At 55.5% G+C, this 22,970-nt stretch overlaps 1 protein-coding gene across 1 annotated transcript in view; it reads right to left on the reverse strand.

Annotated features, from left to right (window-relative positions):
- The window catches only part of ITGA1 (integrin subunit alpha 1), a 144,400-nt gene that overhangs the window by 43,283 nt on the left and 78,147 nt on the right, over positions 1 to 22,970 (reverse strand). The window contains exons 7-11 of the mRNA XM_028526146.2: positions 14,378 to 14,526; positions 10,735 to 10,885; positions 5,520 to 5,685; positions 1,851 to 1,924; positions 992 to 1,136 (exon numbers count right to left, since the gene is read on the reverse strand). Of these exons, the coding sequence (XP_028381947.1) occupies positions 992 to 1,136; positions 1,851 to 1,924; positions 5,520 to 5,685; positions 10,735 to 10,885; positions 14,378 to 14,526 (685 nt within the window). The remainder of the gene's footprint in view (positions 1 to 991; positions 1,137 to 1,850; positions 1,925 to 5,519; positions 5,686 to 10,734; positions 10,886 to 14,377; positions 14,527 to 22,970) is intronic.

Genomic DNA, 22,970 nt, shown 5'->3' on the forward strand with positions numbered 1-22,970 from the left:
AAAAAGACTCCCTTCCAGGACAGAAAGGAATGAAAGGACAGGACAGAAAGGATTCCTCCCCAGAGAGGAATGCCAGCATGCTAAAATACCAGCGCCAAAAAAAAAAAAAAGGTATTTGTTTCCATACCTCTGCTGCCCAGCACCAAGGACCATGCCTGGGGCAAAAAAGGAACTTCCAAAATATTTGCTGAGTGAGTAAAGAGCTGGAGAACCAAACCTTGAGGGTGCTTGTCATCCTCGGCCCTTCCAGCTGTCACTGAGACCAGTTAGCGACAGACGAGGCCAGGTACCCCCCTCCCCCACCCCCGACAGCCCCTGCCTGGCACCGACCCCAGCGAGGCGAGGTAGGACACACCTCACGTCAGCCCAGGCAAGCGTCTGGGGGAGGGGCTGAGGTCGCACCACTGGGTGCAGCTTTGATGTCTGCCTTATTGGATAGAGCCAGGGAAGAAGCAGCCACGTGGCAAAACGATTAGAATTTCCTTTACAAACAAAAACTGAGAGAGGACGTCTGAGAGACTGGGGGCAGGCAGGCAGCAGGAACATACTATGCACTTAAAGACTGGTTCAGAGAGTGAATGTTACGTTCAGTGTTTTTCTCGCAATGAAGTACGCGTCTGACTTTTAGGGTATCAGCTGGCTTAGGGTTTCCTTTCCTAGCCTCGCCTGCTGTCCCCCAGGAAGGAGACTGAAGCCCAAGAGAAGGCCAAAGGCCGGCCCAGGGAGGCCTCCGGAAGGGCACTGCCCGTCTCAGGCACCCGCTGCACCGGGTGTCCTTCCGAGAAGGAAGGTCTCCCGCACTCCGTGGCTTCGACTCCGGCTGCTCGGCAACCCCGAGACTCCCACAGGCCCCGCAAAGCCGCTGACTCTTGGCAGGGCTCTGTCTACACGGTGCGAAGCCAGCCAGGCAGCACAAACACGAGCAGGCGATGCTGAAAGCAAAACCAAATGGAAACCCGGTCACCTGCTACCGATGGCGCCCCGACCTTACCTAGGTAGGAGGCGAGCGGCTCCTTCCTCCTGGCGGAGTCCGTGTTGAAGGTGGCGTTGTGGGGGATGATGATCTGACCGGCTTTCTGCATGACCACCGTCCCGTTCCAGTCATAGGCTCCCACCGCGCCCAGCATGACCCACTCCTGACCGGGAAGGAGCAAACGCTGACATTGCATCAGGGTAGCAGGTGCAAACCCTTACACGGCACGGGCCGCGTGATGGGATGGGATGGGAACCCCTCAAAGTGCTGTGTGCACAGCGACTCGCTTCACCCTCATGACAACCGTGGGGGCTGGATGCCGTCATCCATCACCACATCCACGTGACAGAAGGAGACGCGGAGGCCGGTGAGCGTCCTGCCCCGGGCTCGACGGCACAGTAGTGCCCCGAAATGTCCTTGTGCCCCCGCAGGGACCCCGGTGCCTTCCCTCCCACCAACTACAAAGGAAAACCCTTGAAGATGTGAACACTGAGAAAAAGACACATTCGGTATCATTAGCAAATGTTTTCAATGAAGTATTTCACTTAGCCAGACGGAATCGCTACATAAGGCGGACCTCAACACCGGATTCACAGTTGTTACAAAGTAGTGAGCCCGGTGGGAGAAAGTGTTTTCCAACTGGGACCCTTGCGAATGCCATCTGCCTCCTTGGATCAGACATGTCCCCACGGTCTGAGTGACGACCGCTCGGGCCACAGACCGCAAGTTGTGCGTGTAATGCCCACGCCTGGGTACTGGCTTGGGGAGGGGACCTCAGAAAATAGGTATCTCATATTCCTGAAACATCTTCGTGAACCATCTTTTGTTTTCTCGAGACGAAGGAAGCCGTTCCGTTGTCAGGCGGCCCACCACCTACCTGGGAGTAGTGCGCGCTGAAGCCGGTCTGCGACATCTCCATCTCGAACGAAGCCGCCGACTGGTCGGCCGTGGCTGCGACGTGGGAGAGGAAACACCCATCAGCACGCTGCCCACGCGAGGGAGACGGGGACCCCGTCTGGCGTGGTCCTCGCCAACCACAGCCCTGACATCTTTAGGGCGTTTTTCGGCCACCCGTTGCTCAAGTGAGAACCCCTAGGCCGGGCTGGGGGGGTGGGGGTGGCTCTGCGGGGGGCGGGGCCCGCCTCTGCTCGGGTGCTGGGGTTCTCGATGTGTCCCTACACACCCGTGTGCGGACAGGGCTCCGGGTGCTTGACCCCCCCCGGGTGAGAGCCGGGGGCCCTGTAGTTGGGATCCTGTGGCCCTGGGAGCCCTCCTGGGACATTAGCCCAGACTTGCCTGGCACCTCGCGGGCCAGGGCGCTCCATTCCCTTTGGAAAAGGGCCTCTCACTTCTCCCGGCCCCACCCATGCGTCTGGCCAGGGATCCTCTCAGAATCCCGCGGTTGATGGAGGTGGTGCGGATTCTGAGCTCGTATTTGCTCTCATTTCTGGCTGTGGATCTCGCCCACAGATGAGGAGGGGCTTTGTGACAGGGTTCTGGGCCACATGCCATTCACAATCATATATATATATATATATATATGGCATTTCCATTTTGGAGTTCTTCACTAAAAGCAGAGCTAATCCTGAGTACTCCATGGAAGTGTCCTCCTCTCAAAACATCCCCCACCCCAAAGCCACCACCTCCTGAGGGGACCGAGGCGACACTGATTAAGTGGCTTTCCATAGGGAGTTACTGATTTATTTGGCCTTGTAGATAAGTTAAAAATAGAGCATATTTTAAGTCTATCAGTCTGCCCCTGCTCTGAGGCATGAGATCCATCAAATCTGTGGAATCAAACTTACTTACTAGTTATTTCCTGGCATGAATTCGTTAACGAGCCCATCCGTGAGTGCCTTTTTCATAGGACAAGCCTCAGTGGGGAAATCGAGCAAGGATTCAAATATATCATTTTAATCTGGTGAATTGCCCTCTCATTGAAATGACCGAGAGGCACTTTAACTTTAATTGGAAACTTTATGTTCACAGTACTTGGAGGTGCCTTCTCACTGATCTTTGCCAGATTGATTATAAGAATGCCATATATTTTTTTTGCAAATGATACCTCGGACAGGGTTTGATCTCCAAAATATATAAAGAACTCACACAACTCCATTCCAGGAAGACAAACAATTAAAAAATGGGCAAAGGATCTGAATGGACACGTCCCGAAAGAAGACATATGGAGGGCCCAGAGACATATGAAAGGATGCTCAGCATCACCAGCCGTCAGAGAGATGCAAATTAAAACCACAATGAGATAGCACTTCACACCAGTCAGAATGGCCATCATTAATAAATCAACAAACAACAAGTGTTGGAGAGGTTGTGGAGAAAAGGGGACCCTAGTGCACTGTGGATGGGAATGCAGACTGGTACAGCCGCTGTGGAAAGCAGTTTGGAATTTCCTCAGAAAACTAAAAATGGAACTGCCTTTTGACCTGGCAATTCCACTGCTGGGACTCTATCCTAAGAACCCTAAAACACTAATCCAAAAGAACTTATGCACCCCAATGTTCATAGCAGCACAATTTACAATAACCAAGTGCTGGAAGCAACCTAGATGCCCATCAGTAAATGAATGGATCAAAAAACTAGGGTACATTTACACAATGGAATTCTATGCAGCAGAAAGAAAGAAGGGGCTCCTACCCTTTGCAACAGCTTGGATGGAGCTGGAGAGCATTATGCTGAGTGAAATAAGCCAGGCAGTGAAAGACAAATACCATATGATCTCACCTTTAACAGGAACCTAATCAACAAAACAAACAAGGGAGCAAAACATAACCAGAAACATGGAAATAAAGAACAAACTGACAGTAACTAGAAGGGAAGGGGGAGGGGATGATGGGGGATAATAAGGGAAGGGTCATCAAGGAACATGTGTAAAGGTCCCATGGTCAAAGCCAAAGGGGGTGGGCATGGGGTGGGGAGGGGGGCATGGTGGGGGGAAAATGGAGATAACTGTACTTGAACAACAATTTAAAAAAGGAGAGAGAGAGAGAGAGAGAGAGAGGGAGAGAGAACGCCAGCCCTTTCCCGGGCTGCTGTTCTGCTGGTAGCTGGGGATGGCCTGTAGCTCCCCATCACGTCTGCACGGGACTTTCTACAGACGGGTTGCGATCCAGGCATGAAATCAACAGGGAGAGCCTGGACCAGCATTTTTTTTTAATTGAAAGAGGATAGAAGGGAAGGGATGGGAAAATATCAGAGTGCACTGCATATAATAAAGGTTATTTTGTGCGATTTTGTGGGTGCAGTGGGTCACAGAACAAACTCTATTATCGTGGGTTTGTGTCAAAAACAGTTTGAGGGCCATTGCTCTAAATTAGTTCCTTCCCTTTCTGTACATTTTAACTCCCTGTCACCGCCTCCTGCTTTTCCCTCGCCACCGGGTGCTCAGAATGGTCCTCGATTTCTCAGTCCTGCCCGTCCCTCTCCATCTCCACGTTTCCCACTCTCAGTGCAGAGCGGGAGACGAGAGAGCGCCTCCAAATGTACGTGCGTAAGATGCAGCTTTCTGTCTAAGGGCTTCTTTCCTGTCCTTCCGTGTGTCCTCACGAGGGCAGACACACCCAGATCAGGGTGCAGCCCGCGCTGGCGGCTCACCCTGGGCGAGGAAGGCGGCTTGTCCTCGGACCGTCCAGGTGATCAGAGAATGTGAAGGAAAACAGCAACTTTTCCAGTTTGCCTGGCATAGCAGTGGTGAAAACTTCTCTTCTGTCAGAAGGCTCTAGTTCCACAGTCAGCAGTTACCTGCCACCGTGTCCCTAGGGCCCTGACTCGTCATCCCAGACGACAAAGCAAAGACAAAGTCTACAGAGAAGTGACATGACTTAGACGAATGCAGGGAGGTGGGGCCTCACAGCCCCGGGCTGGAGGCAGCGTCCCGGGAAGACCTCACAAAGGGGCGAGGAGCGAACGGGAGAAAAGAAACGAACTAAGAGGTCACCGCACAAGAGCAGGCCCACAGACACCCCAAAGGAAAAATGACGACAATTAAACTTGGACAAGCGTCTCCATTTTGTGACCACTGGTTAGAAATCATGGTTTTTTTTTTTTTAATATTTTTTAAAAAGATTTATTTATTTATTTTTAGAGAGGGAAGGGAGGGAGAAAGAGAGAGAGAGAACATCAATGTGTGGTTGCTGGGGGCCGTGGCCTGCAACCCAGGCATGTACCCTGACTGGGAATCGAACCTGCGATACTTTGGTTCACAGCCCGCGCTCAATCCACTGAGCTACACCAGCCAGGCAGAAACCATGGTTTCTAACGTTTTTGTCCCCGTGGGTCTCCCTGCCCGTCGCCTCCATCGGCGCTCACGTCAGCACTGCCTGTCCCCGACACGCACAGCTCCCCGCAGACCCCGCTCTGGGAGAGGCTGCTGTCTGTCTGGACGACAGATTCCCAGGAAAGCACAGCGTCCCGCGCTGGCCACTGAGCACAGCAAACACGCGTCAGCCACGCGGTGGGAACGGACGTCGAAGCCCCGTTCCGCGAGTTCGGGGTGCAAACAAACGTGCAAAACGAGGAGACACAGCCGTACCTTCCAGGGCAAATATCCTCTCTCCCAGAGCCTCCACGATGGTGACGAGCGCCAGTTCGTCGGAGACGTTGAAGAAGTGCTTCTCCGTGGGCTCGCTCGCGATGGACTTGATCTCCTCCACAAAGGCCTCGGTGCTTAAGTTCCCTCGGCTGTAGCTGCCCAGGATCTAGGATGCGACAGAGACGGCAAGAACACACTTTAAATGCTATGCACTCAACAAGGATCTCAAGCATCTTGTCGGTAAACAAGAGGTGGTTTAGTATCTTAGCATTGCGCGATTTTACGGACTTCCACCTTCTTGGGAGAATAATGACCAGAACACATAGGCTCTTTTTTTTTAGATTTATTTATTTATTTTTAGAGAGGGGAAGGAGGGAGAGAGAGAGAAACATGAATGTGCGGTTGCTGAGGGCCGTGGCCTGCAACCCTGGCATGTGACCTGGCTGGGAATCGAACCTGCGACACTTTGGTTTGCAGCCCGTGCTCAATCCACTGAGCTACACCAGCCAGGGCAACACATAGACTCTTTAATACTAACTGTTACATACAATAGTTGGAATGGGAGAATTTAAGGGTGATCCTGCACATTGGTGAAAGTCTCCTCTTTTGTACTCCTGGGTACTCGTTGATGAACAGCTGCGTCTCTGAGGTCTGACGGTTCAAAAGTAATGTTATGGTTTCTGAGTGTCTCTCCGTGTCGCATTAGGCTGGCCAGTGACATCACTGTTTGCTGGCAGAGCAACTGGCAAGTGAGTTGCTTGACCTTGAACTGGCAGTTCTTCCTGAACGTCTCACCGAGGGGCGGTCTAATGCATGTATATTTTAAACAGATACTAGACTCGGAAGTAATCTCACTTGGCAATCTAGAAAATGAGCAATTGAGACTTCCTGTTTGAAGCCCAGAGCTCCAGATAGGGACATTTATTTTCACAGAGGAGGGAGGCAGGGATGACCTGTTATGGTTAACTGCAATTGTTTAGATATCCTAGGAGGTTTTCTCAAGCGTGGTTTATTTTCTAAAGTAAGGCTTATTGAGATGTAATTTGTGTACAGTGAAATCCACCCTGCGTCGATATCTGATTTGGAGTCTTGACGAACCTCTCCTGTGTGGCTCCGCCACATCGGGGAGCAGATACGCCCATCACCCCGAAGTCCCTCCTCTCTGTTGCAGCCAGTCCTCCTCTCCCCCAAATGGGTCAAGTTCAGTGGGGAAAACGCCCAGACGATATACTTAAACAATAAATACAGAGCTTATAAATATGAAATACGGGAGTGCGTGTTTTGAAGCAAATGTTAAGAGAAGAGAGTTTCCATGAGTTACTGGGACCCGCATCCAGCTGGAACGATTCTGCGTCACAGGGTAAACACAAAAACAGAGGGAAATGCATTTTGGTCCTGCGCCCAAGGGTCTCCGGTAGCTTGGAAGAACACCATCTCCCACGAATGGGAAGAGACACACGACGACCCACAAATCACTCCCGTCTCCCTAACGGCGAGCGTGCCAAGGCCATGCACTGGGCGCCCTGCCGACGTGACCCCGAAACCCAGGCTCGTCAAAGGTAAAGTGTTCACTTCATGTCTGGGTGGGGCCGTGCCTTTTCCGTGCCAGCGCGTGAACTTCTAAGATACTTCCCGCTCCTCCCATTTCCATGTGAATGCTCTGGGCAGGGGATCCTGTCCCATGCGGGCACAGTCCCGGCCAGTGTCCCTGAAGGTGAGAGTCTGAACATAAAACGGGCCTTTGCCGGCGGTGTCTGATGTCCCCGAGTGACAGACTAGGGACCAGGGACCAGAGTGTCCGAGGCAGTCCAGGGGGACTCGCACCAAGCCTGACCGTTTAATGGGGAATGCTGGCGAGGCTCTCACAGACAGGCTGATCCTTTTAGTGGTCGGTCCGGTTTGGGCACTCTGGCCCCGCCCCCCCTCACTTCCCCCCGCCCCCAGCTCTGCGGTGTTGGAGATCCCATGGAGGGTAAGAAACAGTGGAGTCAGAGGAACATTCCAACTGATAACCAGCCGGTCCCCGAGGCCCCTGAGTGGTGTGCACGGATCTCGAGAAGTGCGTCAGACCCTCCGTGGGACCGCGCCAGGCAGGGAGTGAAATCCCTGCCCCATCGCCTGGTCTGGCACAAACGGAAAGCACACAGGATCCACCGGGGGGAAGAAATAGGAGTTGGGAAAATAAGTAGTTACTGCTAGCGTGAAGTTTCCTCACGCGTTTTTATTCATACTATTTCGAAGAGCAATTTGATAATACACAATTCATCGATTAAGATGGGAAAGGAACTCATGCTTTCATGGTTCTCCAGGAAGATGGATGCAACTATGGGACCCCCCGGGGACCCGAGGCGAGGCAGAGTTTGAAGCGTGAACTAGGGGCCCGACGAACAGAAACACTGAACTAACAGCAAGAAATGCTGAGTGCGTAGCAGGATACAATGTAAATAAAGGTGACTAAAGATGCGCTTACAATCACAGAGTCACCCACGGATGGCTACTTCCTTTCCAGCGAAGTTTCCCTGATGTGTTCATGCGGCTGACGGTTCCCTCGGTCCATGGCCTGCCTCTGGGACACCTGGGGTGCAGGCTACGCCCTCTGGGGCAAGCTGAACAAACGGTAGCACCTCTGGCACCCAGGTGTCGGGGACAGGGTGGGCACCCCTGGCTGTGCCTACTGAAGAGCCCCGCCGTAGACCCTCCGCGTGGGTGGTGTCCCCGAGTGAAGGCCGGGCCGTACGGAATTGTCTCAACCACAGAAGACACGGAAGTAGTTACAGTACCGGAGAGGTAATAATGAACAGTAAGTGTCAAAAGATAATTCACGGAAGTAAATTTTATGGAAGTAAGACAAGGGTAAAGAGAAACTGATTTGTTTTATTCTATCTCATTCTCCACGAGAAAAAGCAAATGGTGCAGTGAAAACTGGCCACTGGGCGCAGCCCAGGGGAGGGCTGGAAACGCGGGCTGGACACAGTCATGAAGGCCCTGCAGCTGACCACAGGTTTGTTGTCTGGGGGGTGGGGGGCATCTCGGAAGGTTTCTCAGAGAGGAGGTAATGTGATCCACCTCTGAGATGCCTGCTAGCTCTAAAACACTGATGTTATTATTTCATGCTCGCAGCCTCCTTGAGATAAAGATCCTTAGGACAAAAATGCTGACTGGCCTGTCGCTGTGCTGTGCTGGGTGCTTTTACAGTCCTTATCTCTCCGATTCTTTATCCGGGACGGAGGAGGAGAGGCAACAGGACCCCATCGGACAGATAAAGAAGCTGCAGCTCCGGGCGTGCAGTGACTGACCCACTGTCGCGCAGCCAGCACAGGGCAAAGGCAGAAGGACAGCCCAGGGCTTTCCGACTCCAGAGCACAGTGTCCTCTGCCCTTCCCCACCCTTCTCTTCCTCCTCCTTATCACTCCCAGGCTCTGCCGAGTCTGGTGCAGAGTCCGCGCACACAGGCCCCTGGGGGCTGGGGGAGGGGGCAGACCTGCGTTTCCTGGGGGCAGCTCTGCCACAAAAGGGCGCTTACTTGCTCCCCGACTTCCACCTCCGTGTTGCTTTAGCAGCTCCAGGGCCACAGGGAAGTCCCTGTCGATGTCCCAGGCCTCGGGCGGGGCTCCCTTGGTTGTTAACGGTAATGGTGTGGGCTGCTTGCTACCTGCGTTGTGCCCCTAAGCTGGCACCTCTGTAGATCTGGTAGAAACTGGGGTGAGGTGGGCAGACTGTGGGCCCTTTGGGAGTGGGGACAGGGGAGCACGGTCCCAGCACCACCCAGAGATCTGGGCAGCAGCAAAGAGAAACCGGGGTGCATGGGGCTTGGGGCTGAAGGCAGGGGTCTCCCGGTCAGTGAGGCGGTCTGGTGGGGGCAGTCGGGAGACTTGGCCGTGTGGTCTGCGGCCCTGGGGGCTGTGGCCCCGTGCCTTCCTTGTCCATAAAAGGAGGAAATGAAAGCTCCCCCCCGCCACCAGGGGGGTGCCAGGAGGGACAGGGGAAGAGGTAAGTAGCAAACAGACATGAAACAACCATCGTAAGGCACAGAGTGCCAGGCAGGCAGGAAGCTGACTTATCTTCCATGTCTGAAAGGCCTCTTTTCCGGAATGGCCCTTCACCGTGGGGTGACACCAGAAAATGAAGTCACGTGGTTTCACGGAACTATCGGAAGTTGGTTTAGAAAAAAATCACTAATGAGAGGCATGCCGTGTTCCGACAGTCTCTCCCTCTGCAGGTGCTCCTCGGGAGACGAACGCCGCCCGTGGAGAACGGGGGGGGGGGGGGGGGGGCCGTGTCGGTGCAGGTGGGCTCACGGGGAGCACGCGGGCCTTTCTAGGCCACGCTCTCTCCGTCATCCCTGGCAGGCTGGGCGGTCCCCCGGAACCCAAGGAAATGTCTCCCCTGGTCCCTCCGCCCTTCTCGTCCAGCTTACGTGCGGTTGCAGGGAAAACACATGCTGGCCACTTCCCTTGGGCTGCATGGCGCGGGGCGAGCCGCGGAGCGGACTGGGCCCTGCACCGAGGGCACGAGTGACCACACCAGCGTGTCCCGATTCCTCCCAGCCCTGCAGTCCCGCCCGGAGGCGGCGTGCACAGAGGGGTCCCCACGACTGCGGGGCCCCCAGGAAAGCCCTCCCCTAGCGGGGACGTCTCCTATGTCACAGGGTAGACTGTCCAGGGTGGACAGAAACTTGGGCGGCCCGATGGGACCTTCCTGCCACTCAAAGGGCTGTGGGTGTGGACACATCACCTTTGACGTTTAGAGATTATTGTGAGGGGCAAGCCCTGATTTCCCACCCTCCCAAATTGTGGGAAGAGTTATTAGTCCGCAGGCAATGCTCGTTTGTTACCTAGAGTGTCTTCAGTTCCCTTCCCTCCTCCCTCGCCCCCTTCCTTCTTTTCCCCTCCTGCTTCCCCTCCCTGTTTCTGTCCCTTCCCCCCTCTCATTCTCCTTTTTCCTTCTTGTGTTTCTCTCCTGGCTCTCTCCGTCTGTCCTCGTGTCCCTCCTTCCTTGGCTTCGGTGCCCGTGTGTCTGGTCTGTGGCCTGGCACTGCGCTGGGTGCCGAGCACCCAGGGGACCAGCCTGGACCCTGACTCCACAGAGCTCCCCTGCAGGGGGCGGCCCCTCCTCCCGACCTCGTTCCTGCGGCTTCCTTCCTGCCGTGCACCCCGCGCTGCCGCCGCCACACCCCACACCCCGAGTCCGAGAGCGTGGGGCCGAGCGCACTTACGGCGATGGAGAACCGCTGGATGCCGTCGTCCTCGCAGTCCTGGATGACCCGGCTCAAGCGGTGGTTGTCGTGAGACTCGCCGTCAGTCACGATGACCATGACCTTTTTAACCCCTCTCCGGGCGCCCCGGGCTTCCGTGAAAGCCTCTTTCCTGAAACAGACAACGGAGAAGCCAATAAAGCATCATCCCCCGCCCCCCCTGCACCCCCCCCAAGGGGAGGCAGGGCGAGGGACAGAGTGGGAGCACACGCCCAGGAGCCCTGGGCTCTCCCTCTGAGGTCAACACCGACGCCCATGGTCCAGCCCGGGAGGCACGATGGCCACTACTTGCCCTAGTTTGAGGGTGATTCCAGAAGGCGGGGAGCTCCCCGTTTGCTAACTGCCACCTGTCCCAGGCACAAGGCAGGGGGGCTTCACTCCTGGGACCCTTCGAAGGGAGGGCGTGGCGGGAGGGCAGACCCCGGCCTTAGAGAAGGTGGGTCCCACACACTCTCCCAGCCCCACTCTCTGAATGCCCCTTCTCCTCCTCGACGGGCCCCTTTCTTCCGCTTCGGGCCACGGCCTGGGCTTCCGTCCTCCCCCCAGCCCCCGCCCCCCACACCTGCCCTGACAGGCGGAGAGCAGCTTGGAGGGGCGCTGAGCGGGGAGGCGAGACGGGAGGTAGAAGACCGTGTGTGCGGCTGTGCGTGCTGGGAGGTGCGCCCGGGGCGGGAGGATGGAGGCGGGGACAGGGATGAAGGCTGCAGGCAGAGGAGGGAGGACCTGGTGGCAGGAGCGGGCAGTGGGGCCGAGGGGGGCTGGAGGGGCAGGGAAGGATCTGCCCGGGGGTCAGGGCGCAGCCCCCGGGGCGGGCGGGCACAGGCGGCAGGAGAGGGAGGCAAGTGTGTCGCTGACAATGTGTGTGTCTGTCGTCCACACACACACACACACACACTCACACACTCTCTCTCTCTCCCAACCACATTCTTTTATTCGGCTCACTCTCCTCGCGGGGGTCTTGGAAGAAAAGAGCGTATCTTATTTAGGACTGAAACAATAAAAGGGTTTTCATGGAATGTTTTTCATATTTTGGTGTAGAAGGCAGCCGTCCTTGCACTGAGTGGTTCGTTTAAACATCCTGCCCTGGTCGTGAGGAAAAGCAGCTGCAGTGCGGGGGGATGCCAAAGAAACCTGGCCCCCCCCCCCCCCCCCGGCAGCCTCGCAGACGGCATGCCCCACGCACGGCCTCCCCGCGGGCGCACAGTCTCCCCGCGGGCGCACGGTCTCCCCGCGGGCGCACAGTGTGGGCACAGCGGCGGCGGTCTCGGCTGAGCCGGGAGAGAGGAGCCCGGCGAGGGGAGCAGGGGGTTCACCTGTGCTGACCTCCCCTGTCCAGGGGCTTCAAGCAAGGGTGGCCGGCTAGTACCATCCGTCTGGATGCTGTTTGATGCATACATGACACTTCGCTGTACCTTTTTTACGTTTTAAATTTTTTCCTAACATTTTCAAGAGAAAAAACGTATGAGAAAAATGTCGATCACGGGGAACTGTGTGTCTCCGCCCTCTGTGCTACCCAAACAGACTTCCTCACTTCCTTACACGCACCAGCAAAGGAGGAGACGGGTTAAAGGCTGGTATTCAAATGAAGTTCAATATAAAGGTCACGAAATTCAGTCCTTTTTACAGTTTCAATTCCTTAGAGGATCCCCGAAACCTCCGCGCTCTCTTGAAGATCAAGGCCACACGGAGCAAACCTCGGCCAGCGGAGGGAGATGGTAAAAGGCCTTCCCTGGGGGGCGCCTTCCCTGGGGGGTGTCTCCCCAGCTCGGGCTCTCTGCAGTGTAGTGGTCACCGCCGCCTGACTCCGGGTCTGCCCTTTCCGTTCCAATTGTGTCCAGCACATTGCCTTGGACCCCAAAGACCGCTGTCCAGCGGTCTTTCTTTACATGGCACAGAGACCTCCTTTCAGGCTTTGCAACAGGAGAAAACTCCCAGGAGATTCCTTTTCTTTGGGATAAGAGAATCAAATCCTTATGACTAGGCATGTGGCCCTACTGAAAAGAAAGACTATGTGGGATAGGGGTCCAGGGACACGGAAATATTTTGAACGGGGAGATGATGAAACGGGAAGTAAAGGATTCTAGAAAAATAAAAAACAGTGTTTGACACTGGCCCCACCGGAGAGCAACGGACAGTCACTAGAAATGTGCTCACACGTGGAAAGCTAGCGTGCAAGAAGGCTGCGCAGCCGTATCACACGGCGTTTTAATTGTACACAAAGGTCTACAGCCCCTGAGTCCCACCGCGGGACCCTCCGGGGGGGGGGGGACACGTGGGCACAACCACCGGGGACTGGCATGCGGAGCGGCATTCATGCAGGAGCGCACGCTGCCCGCCGGAATGCTCCGCCAGCCCGTCTCACGATGAATATTCATTCCTCGGCGGCTGCCTCTGGGAAGGGCACCGCTCCCCACGGGCGCGGAGCGCTCAAAGGGCGCTTTGATCCGCTCCGCGTGTGCGGTCACACGGAGTCAGCACCGGGAGGGGCGCGCTCAGTGTGGCGACACGCGCGGGCACACGGGTGACCCTCCGGGTAGGTAAATGCAAATCACCCCGTCGGTTCGCAGTTATTTTCTCTCTGGGCCCCATGTAACTAGAACCACATGCTTTTCTACCATGTAGGAGTCTGAAGCTGCATGTGAAATCAAACATTTTTGAAGAGCCCCCCCCTTCTTGGGAGGACCTGTGTCACCTGTTTTAAGCCCCTTAAAGCACGGGTCTCGCCCGGGAGGCGAAGGAGGGACACAGGAGACCTGCTCTGGAGCGCTGAGCCACTTTACGGAAGCGCCTTCACCAGCTGAACTGTTTACGAGGCTGGCCGTGATTTGCATATTGTTTACTTTTTGTTCAGAAGTGCACTGGCTCCAACAGGGACCAAAGCGATCCACAGCAAGAGCTGAGAGTTGAATGAAATCAGAAAAAAAAAATGGGGGAAAAAAGAGGCTCCGTTTCTGAGGCCGCAAGGGAAGGACCTCCAGTCACTGGTGGCCACGCGCCCTGCGGGGAGGGGCTGCAAAAGGGAGGGACGGAGGCGACCTGGGGAAGGCCAGAAAGAAGACAGCGCGAGCATCGCAAGTGAAATCCCTTCCACTCCTTCCCGTCTTCGCACCGAGAAGGATTGCCAGTGAGGCAGTTTGGAATTCGGCCTTTTGACAGCTCTTGTTTGAGATCCTCCATAACCCCCAATCAGGCAGGTAAAATTACAGACACACTAAAATATAAATATATATATTGAGTAGCTGTGGACTAACCATTTTTTAAAGATGAAAAATCCTAGAAGCTGAAAACAAAGAATGAAGGGAAAAGATGATCACTCATATTATGTCTTCGTACCCAAGAACATGATGCAGCAGAATACCATGATTTTTGACCGACTTTCCATCAAATAAACCCGTGGAATTACAGGAAAGATGCGAGGGGTGGTGAGACCGTATTGTAGAAAAACTTGGCTCTTCAACCGTTAGCGAACTGGCCGAACCCAGCTTTACACAAGACGGCGTTAAACATTCCCGAGGTGAAGGCGCTACCCATGCGGCCGAGGGCTGCGTCGTGAGCAGCCGTTTCTGGGCAGACTCTGACGCTGGGCGGCCTTTTGAACACGCACCTGGCTGTGTCTATCCCGAGGGCTGTCTTGGTCTGGCGGCCGCCTCTCTGGACTATTCTGTTGGCCGCGACAAGCACTTCCTCTGTCGACGAGTAGGTGCTGAGGTTGAACTCGTGGGTGACGTTTTCTCCGTACTGCACGATCCCAACCTGCAACACCAAGCCACCGCGAGTTACCGGTCTAGCAGCATGCGCCCCGCCCCAAGTTTGATCGGCCTACACGTGCAGATCAGAGGTGATCACCCGAGTCTCTCAGAGGAGCTTAAAGGTCTGTGAGAGCACAGCTGCTGCCAGTGCGACAGCAGTAACACCGCTCCTGGCGGACACTCGTGGCCCGAAGAACAAACACACAAGCGCTGTTGCTGAACCCCTCGAATGGCTGGTTTACCCTTCAGCCGTTTTTGCTGCAGAGCGTGGGGGCTGTGGGGGGCAGGACGCCCCAGCGGGCTCTGCGTTCACGTTCACGGTGCTGCCAGACTGGAAGACAGAGACCCAGCATATGACCCTTCACGTCCACAGAAAAGCTGTCGCCAGCAAGTACGACTGACCTGGGGCCTGAATTTAAAATAGGGACTCAGGGAAGGGCTGGCAGAAGTGGTATTCCAGTGGAGACCTCGCTTGGTGCCAGGAGGCCTGCCCTGGATGGTGGCTGAGGGGCGGGGGAGGCCCTCGGAGGGGACTGTGCACGGGACGAAGCGGAGGCCGGGAAGAGGGAGAATGCCCAAGAGCAGAAAGACGGTCCGTGAGCCCAGAGCAGGACACGTGGGCAGAGTGGGGCTCGAGCAGCCTGGCCCCGCCAGCAGGGTCAGGGGGCTCGGGCGCACGCCTGCCGCTTGCTGCCTGTGGCTTGGCCGTGGCCTCTCGCAGATCGGCCTTCCCCCACCCCCTTTTCTTGCTCTGTCTGCCCCCTCTCCCTGCCGCCTTCCTTCTTCCCCTCTTTCCCACGGATCGGATGATAATATGGGCGGAGCCTCCACAGGGTCAGACGGTAAAGTCAGTCCCACGCCCCCAGGTTTGATTCCCCCTGGGCCATAGCCTCCTCCCCACCCCAGAGACATCTACTTCTCTTATTCCTTTTCTTCGCCCTCCTTCAAAGGCGGGTGTGAAGCAGCCAACCAGTGTCATTAAGGGGAGTCCGGCAGGCGTGATGCTGTCTTTGTGCATGTGCCTGACCAGTAGAAATGCAAGTGGAACGGTTTTGTTCCTCAGACAACCGTAATGCCTGATCTGGGGCACCGGGTAAGCACACACTGATGGGGGAGTGAGCTGCTCATCCACTCGGGACGCCGCACAAGCTGGGGTTGTCTCCATTTCATTTGTTTTTACATGATCAGGCAGGAGGCCGCAGAACCCTGAGAACTGTCACTCTCGTCGTGACTCTTGGACATCCTACTGCTCGGGCAAACACATCGAACGCCCCGGTCTCTCGTTTCTCTGACTCCCTGAGCCTCGGTAATCTTTTCCTCCAGCTCGCCTGGGTGCTCCCACTCCCAAGGGCGCGCCACTGACCCTGTCATCTGGAAAAGCCACAGCACCTCAATCTCAATGTCCAGTGTTCTCCCCTCTGACCATTGACTTCAGCTATTCACCTCGTATGACTCATTCACTCCTTGACCGCAGCAAGATTTCCATGTATTTTAGATCCTGCCTTTTTTTTTTGTACTCAGCCTAGACGCCACGGCCCGTCACCATAATCACTTACTCGCAAATGTTTAACTCTTTTAACCTTGTTTTCCCTCCATTAACTCACTTGGCTGACTTCCAACTGCGGCTCGGGCTGAGTATCCCCTTCGCTGCGCATGCTCCTGGGACACGCCGTCCCAGACAACCCCCTACTACCTGTGGACCCGCCTCGCTTCCAAGTTCGGCCCGTGGACCTCAAGCCTGGCACTGCCCCGCAGTCCCACTACTTTCTAATAGCGACGGCACCTTGCTCTCGCGCAGTGAGTTCAGTCAAATGCCAGTCATAGGCTGTGTCCTCCTCGGGGGGGGGGGGGGGGAGAGTGTCGGGCTCACACACCGGGAGGAGGTCACAGGAGACACGGGGGAAGTCACGCCAACCCCACGAGGCTGCTTTGCACCGTCTGCTTTCCACGGGTACTTCCTATGTCCTACAGAACGTATCACGAGTGACTAGGTCACCTGGCAAGTCGTCTTCACCCCAGGAAGAGCGAAAACCAGTAACACCTTGGTAGGCTGGCAGCCGGTGCTCTGCGTCTCATCCCTCTGCCTGCCTGTTCATCTGCCATCTGTGTAACAGTTATCTCAGTCCCACAAGCTCCTTCTGTGTAAGTGTTGAGGTGCAAGGGAACTCACGATGGCCGGTTCCCTCACCCTTCCTCTAGATGTTGCTTCTAGCCACTCTCCCTGAGGCTGTTTCCAAGGAACGCCCTGGGACTGCCAGAGCTGCTGTGCCCCCAAGGCTCAAACAGACAGGAATGCCTGGAAGTTCGCCCCCTCCCCACCCCGGCCCCGCCTCCTGGGCCATGCCGGGCGCCCCTTCCAGGTCAGGCTGCGCCTGGACCTCCCCTGCAGGCATGCCGGTCTTTGTGCTCTGGTGCCACCTGGCCGGCCGCCCCCAACTCCTTCCTGTTTTCTCGTGGAAGCACTGCCGTGTCAAATCGCCATCACTTGGCCCCTTCTCCCAGGGTTTGCTTCCATCTTCCATCTCTACCCCGTGCTTCTCCCTCAGTCCAGGCCGGATGTCACGGCCTTGACCCTGGACCCTGGCAGCGGCTGGTGTCTCCCCTCTCTCTCCTCAGATCCTTCTACTCAGATGAACGGGAGATCACCCGTCCTGAAATTCTCTCATCACGTGACTTCTTTGTGCAAAAAAATGCTAACAGCTCGTCATTGCCCACACCAATGACTCTGAAGTATACTTTCAAAGAGAACTTTTATTCTAATGCAAATAGAGAACAGATCACCCTTCAAACTGTCCCTTGAAATGCTAGGCCCGTCAATTAAAATTCAGTTTTCCTCCCTGACCTCAGTCACTTAGTGGTCTGCCCCACCTAGGCTCCACCTCCACTCTCGCTGGCCTTGGGGTCTCCCAGCCGCACTCTCTCTGCACCACATGCCCTTCCTACTCCCTCCGATGTGGGGGGATTCCACCTGCTCTGTGAGGTTCTTGGTTCACTTCCTCTGCGGGACGCTCCCCACTTAGTCGATCTTCCCCCCATCGGAGCTCCGCGCGGACTTGCCCGTCCTGCCCCTGTGGGTGCCGCATTCTCCCCACCACTCTGCCTGCTTTCTCGTCCAACTGCATGGTGAGGACCAAGGGGCAAGGGGCAGGGGCGAAGAGCGTGGGCTAGGTCACCGCGCTCGGTATTCTCTTATCTCCTTCCACTGTTTTGCTTCGCTCACAGTTGACCTCCGCGCATTCTTACGACATGACTGTAACATTTCACATGCGCAAGTAGGAAGCTAGGAGGGGAGGAGTGATAAGCAGCCAAAGGGAGACACAGCGCAGCGTGGGAAATGAGAAGGGCGGGCAGACTTGGAAGCCCAAGTCTCAGGGAAATGGCATGTGCGGTGGCGGATCCCTGGCAGACTCTGACTTCACGGACCAGACCCAGGAAGGCCCCGCTGGGTCTGCCCCAGAAAAGGGCCCACTGGTTAATTCTCTGGCAGGAACGCGGCCACAGGACAAAAGGAACATGCCCGCCGCTTTGCCGACTGTTGGTGAAGCCCAGTGCGATACAAATAGTTTCAGGCCCAGCTTGGTGTATGGTTGGAGGCACAGGAAGTAGAGTCGCACCGGCAGAAGGTGTGTGTGCACATGGGCACCAGAATCAGTAAGCGTGAGAGTTAAATAACAGGACGCAAAGGGAACCAAGAGGCGGGCACGCGTTGCGAGGGGGCAGGGAGACGGGGAAGCACAAGCATGTTCACTGCCCCACGGTGAAAGGCCCGTGGGGGAGGGAGGCTCCAGCTCCCCAATACCCATATAAAGAGGAGGGAGTGGGGTTTAAGTGGGACAGGAGACATCAAAGCAGTCTGGAGCCTGGAAAACATGTCTGGATGATAAGGAATTTAAATCATTATGGAGATCGAGAAAAAGAAACCAACCGACTAGCATCATAGCTGATGCGAGGCAGCGCCTGGTCCTAGGAACAGGGTTGGGGGCGTAAGGGAGCTGTGAGGAGTGATGGGGGTGGAAAGGTTCCAGGCATTTTTGCTGCATGGAAAGCAGGGTGGGAGCTCAAAGAAGTAACTGGAAGACTTGTGGGCTTTTTCTAGAAAGGGGAGAATGGAAAGAGAGTAGCTGAAGGTGTCAGCAAAAGAGTGGGTGCGGATAGAGTAACAACAGACTCCTACAGGGGTGACAGTCACCAGGAGAGGGAACAGTTCCTTTTCAGGGACACATGGAACGGAGGCATTGGCCTGGGGGATGCACTTGGACTTCTTCTTCTTTTCTTTTTTAAACTAGTAATCTTATTTTTTAAAAGATTTTATTTATTTATTTTAGAGAGGGAAGGGAGGGAGAAAGAGAGAGAGAGACACACACATCAATGTGCGGTTTCTGGGGGCCATGGCCTGCAACCAGGCATGTGCCCTGACTAGGAATCGAACCTGCGACACTTTGGTTCGCAGCCGGCGCTCAATCCACTGAGCTACGCCAGCCAGCATTTGGACTCCTTGATCAGTAGAACAAAAGTCAGCTCTACACTTACAATCCGAGGCCGACGAGACCTAAGAGCGGATTCAGGCTGCGGAACGAAGCAGGCGAAGGGTTCTGTTACGTGAACAAGGGGTCGGTGCCACGTAACAGAACCTTCCACACAAACGTAAGATGTATAGTCCTTCTTCAGCTAACCCCCACACTAATATCCCCTCTCCCCCTTTCCCTGGGAGCACAGGCACCCTTTCGTAGGTCACTAGGTGGGATGTAAAGAAAGGGTTCTGTGGGCCCGTGGCCCCGGAAGACAACGGGAAACCCCCGTTAGACACACGCCTTCACCACGAGCCCCCCCCCTGCCCCTGCTCACTGCTCCTGTCTCCGTCTCTCTTCTCGCCCTCTGCTGCTTCCATCAAGAAACAACCCCACAGCTTTGAAATGGTGCACAACAGCAGGAATATGCCCCAACAGCTCTGCTCCAAATTGGAAGCAAACCCTTCCGACGTGATCTCGGAGTCTTCCCCGTGGGAACGTGCACCGTGGGCCGTGCAGTGGAGGACACAGTCCATTCTCATCGAAGGGATTACGATTTGTTTGTGTGTGGGAGGGACACATTCCACACCTCCCACAACACAGTCCGGAGAGCACTGCTTTACGATATTAAGAGTTACCTACGTGCAAAGATGAATTAATTGCCCTTTTCATCCAATGCCATGCGCTGCAGTGATCCAAAGGTAAGACTTGGCCTCATCTCCAAGGAGGAAGTTTTCTGGGCATCGAGAACGAAGTTCATGTGCATCTTTACACTGCCCAGGACACCTGGCTTGCTAGTTAATCACCGAAATGCTTCAAAAGTAGCTGCCGAATTAAGGTAAATGAATTACCTGAAGGGCTTCATTTCCGGGGGGGGCAGGTATGGGAGAGGAGGACGGGGACAGCGGGGACCCAGGGAGAGATCCCCGGAAGGAAGGCTTTCCTGGTTTTCACGAAACACAGAGTCACGACAGAATGCCAGGGAGTGTCAGAAAGAGAATGCTTAAAAGAACTGTTCGATACCCTGAGTAAGGAAGAGTTAGGAAGGGACGGGATTGCTCACTCATTCAGAATTAGATCATTCCCTTGTGTTGTTAAATCGGAGTCACACCAGGGCCTGTGTTTCCGCGCCCAGCAAGAGCTAAGATCCATTCAACTACCCCCGTCACCCAGGCAGTGGCTTCCTCCGGGGAGAGAGTAAAGGCAGTGTAACACAAGGGCATGTTCTGGGTTTCCCTAAGACACGCGATCGCTGGCCCAACAAGAGCCCCGGTTTTGCGTCTGGCCAACGTGCATTTCCATTCCCCTGAATTGTGCCACAACAGCCCTGCCTCAGGGCACGCTTTGAAGGGAGTCAAGTCAGGGTGCGAACGTGGCACTAAGACAGGCCGCCATCTGTGGTCGCTGTCCGCTGTCCGCACACACCAATCGGAGGCTGTTCGCTGACACCGGGCTTGACCTCTGTCACCATGGACGAGGGCACGAACAGGCTGGCTCACAGGCAGATCAAACGAGCCCCCAGCCACACGAAGAAACTCATCAGGGGAGGGACCCAGGCCTGGGAACCGGCGTGGTCAGCTGGCCTGTGCTGGGAGGGGAGACGGCAGCAGCGCGGACCCCCACTTAGAGACGAGAGCTGGTTCGTGCGAGGGGAGAAGAGTGTGGGAGAAGGTGGGGCTGAGGGCGAACGGGGCTGGTGCGTGAATGCCTGAGGAGAACAGCCTGAAACGCAAGGCCCAGGGGAGTCTCGGGGCGGGGGTCCCCACAAGCCAGCGCCTTCAAGCTCAATACCATCATGAAGCAGCGTGAGTGATGGTGGCCATTACAACAGTGATTTCAGGACAAGAGAAAAGAACACTTCCAGGAATTAGATCTTCCGTAGATGTGCACCCCCGGGGAGACACGCACGCGCCATAGAAAGTGACATGCTGAGTGACGGGTGTGCAAATACTGTGGGAATGGGGTGGGGGAGGGGGGAGCTTCCCCGGGGGAAGCGTGGGTGGGACAATCACAGCAAATGGCAGAAAGTGACACTTGGATGGAGCCTAGGAAGCTCCCGTGGCACGCAGGGGCCTGGGGTGGACACGGGCATTGGCGGCGGGGTCACCGGAGCACAGAACGAGATGCCCGAGAGGTGCCCGAGAGATGCGGCAGGAGAGGGGCAGGCACCGGGGAGGCAGGAGGCAGGGCGAGGGACTGGAGCCAGGTGACAAATGCCTCCTGGTCCCCTGGAGAGACAGGATGTTCCTCTGCAGGTGAGGATGGTAGATCTTTGTCAGGGAGACGCCGGGATCTGAGCTTCACCCGGGGAAGGTGACTCAGGCGAGTGACCCGTGGGGGTGGGGCACCCACCGGGAGGCCGGGAGGCCCAGGAGCGACAAGATGCCCCCCTCTGAAGACCGAGTTCACGAACCGCAGCCTGACGGACAAGGACGCGGCCGCCCGGAGGCCTTTCAGACCACGCAGCCATGCATCAGGCCTCCTGGTGAAGGCTTCTGGGAAATGGCCGTCCAAGGCGCAGCGAGAAGACAGATCAATCATACCCCTAAAACTGAATGAATTTCTCCCCTTTGTTTCGCCTGGTTTAATGCCACGCTGCCCTCTTGATGGGAACAATCTAGACATTGTCCCATTAGTATATTTCACTTTTATATCGAGCCTCACAATTTACTGGTTTTGTTTAGGGTAATGCACTCGGATTTGGCGTTATTTCCTTCGTCCTCATTTATTATTAAAAGCCACGCGTGCTTAGGTGTTGAGGATCAGTAAGACCTCCATAATGTTCACACCGTCCCATCCGTTACTCTGGCAAGCTCAGACTGTTTCAGGCTTGCTTTTATGGGTGTTGTTTTTTTTTTTTTAAAGGCGATTTTATAACCTTCACTCTTTCTTGGGTAAAAGATTGGCTTACAAATATTCCTTGACTATGTTTGCAAAAGTCTTCATGGGACCACACAGGAACGTGGGAGAGAAGTCAACTCCCTACAGCAGCACCCCTTACGCGGGGGAGGGGGCACTTTCCAAGACCCCCAGTGGGTTCCCAGCCAGTGGGTACTGTGGAGAGTACCAAAGCCTACACACACGTTGTCCCCCCGCCCCCCGTGCCTACACAGCCACGATGAAGTTCACTGATCAGCTATGCACCGTATGAGGTCAACCACCATACCTACTAATGAAATAGAAATACAACAATCTGCTGTAACAAAGGTTACGTGAATGGGGTCACTCTCAAGACATCTTGGCGTGAGACATTGGACAAAGGGACGAGTTATGTCCTGGCTGGGATGGGGCGGGACGAGCACAGCTTTTGTCACACCACTCAGGGCAGCTCGTGCTCTAAAATTTGTGAATTATTTATGCCTGGAATTTTCCGTTTAGTATGTTCAGACCACGGTCGACCATGGTCACCGAAGCCACACACGGCGAAACTGCAGGCAAGGGCGGCGCGGCTGCGTTTGGAGCTCGCGGTTCTGCCGCTCGAGCGGCATCCCCACGAGGGACACTGCATGTCGTGTGGAGACTTCCATGCGAGCTCTGTGCTTTGCCCGACTGCCTCCCTTTCTTTTGCTTCCCTGTGGAGGGGACAGCTCCTTCCAGGAGTGGTTCGTATCTCTGAGACGCCTTCCGATATCCGCCGGGACTAGCTGGCAACTCCGTGACGGCAGAGGAGAGGCCGTTGCGGCTGCTCTGCACCCGCGGCACCGAGTGCGGAGACGCCACAGCAGGACAAACAAGCACATGACACAGACAGACAGCAACCCCGCCCCCCATGTTGCTCTCCGTGGTTTCGGTGACCCGTAGTCAATGGTGGCTAAAACCCTTAAAAGAAACATTTCAGAAATAAACAGTTCATGACTTTTACATTGTGTGCTGTTCTGAGTGCGGTAATGAAGTCCCCACGCCCTGCTCCATCCCACGGGGTATGTGAGTCACCCTCTGT

Source organism: Phyllostomus discolor, chromosome 3, assembly GCF_004126475.2.
Source record: "Phyllostomus discolor isolate MPI-MPIP mPhyDis1 chromosome 3, mPhyDis1.pri.v3, whole genome shotgun sequence".
Classification (NCBI taxonomy): Eukaryota; Metazoa; Chordata; class Mammalia; order Chiroptera; family Phyllostomidae; genus Phyllostomus; species Phyllostomus discolor.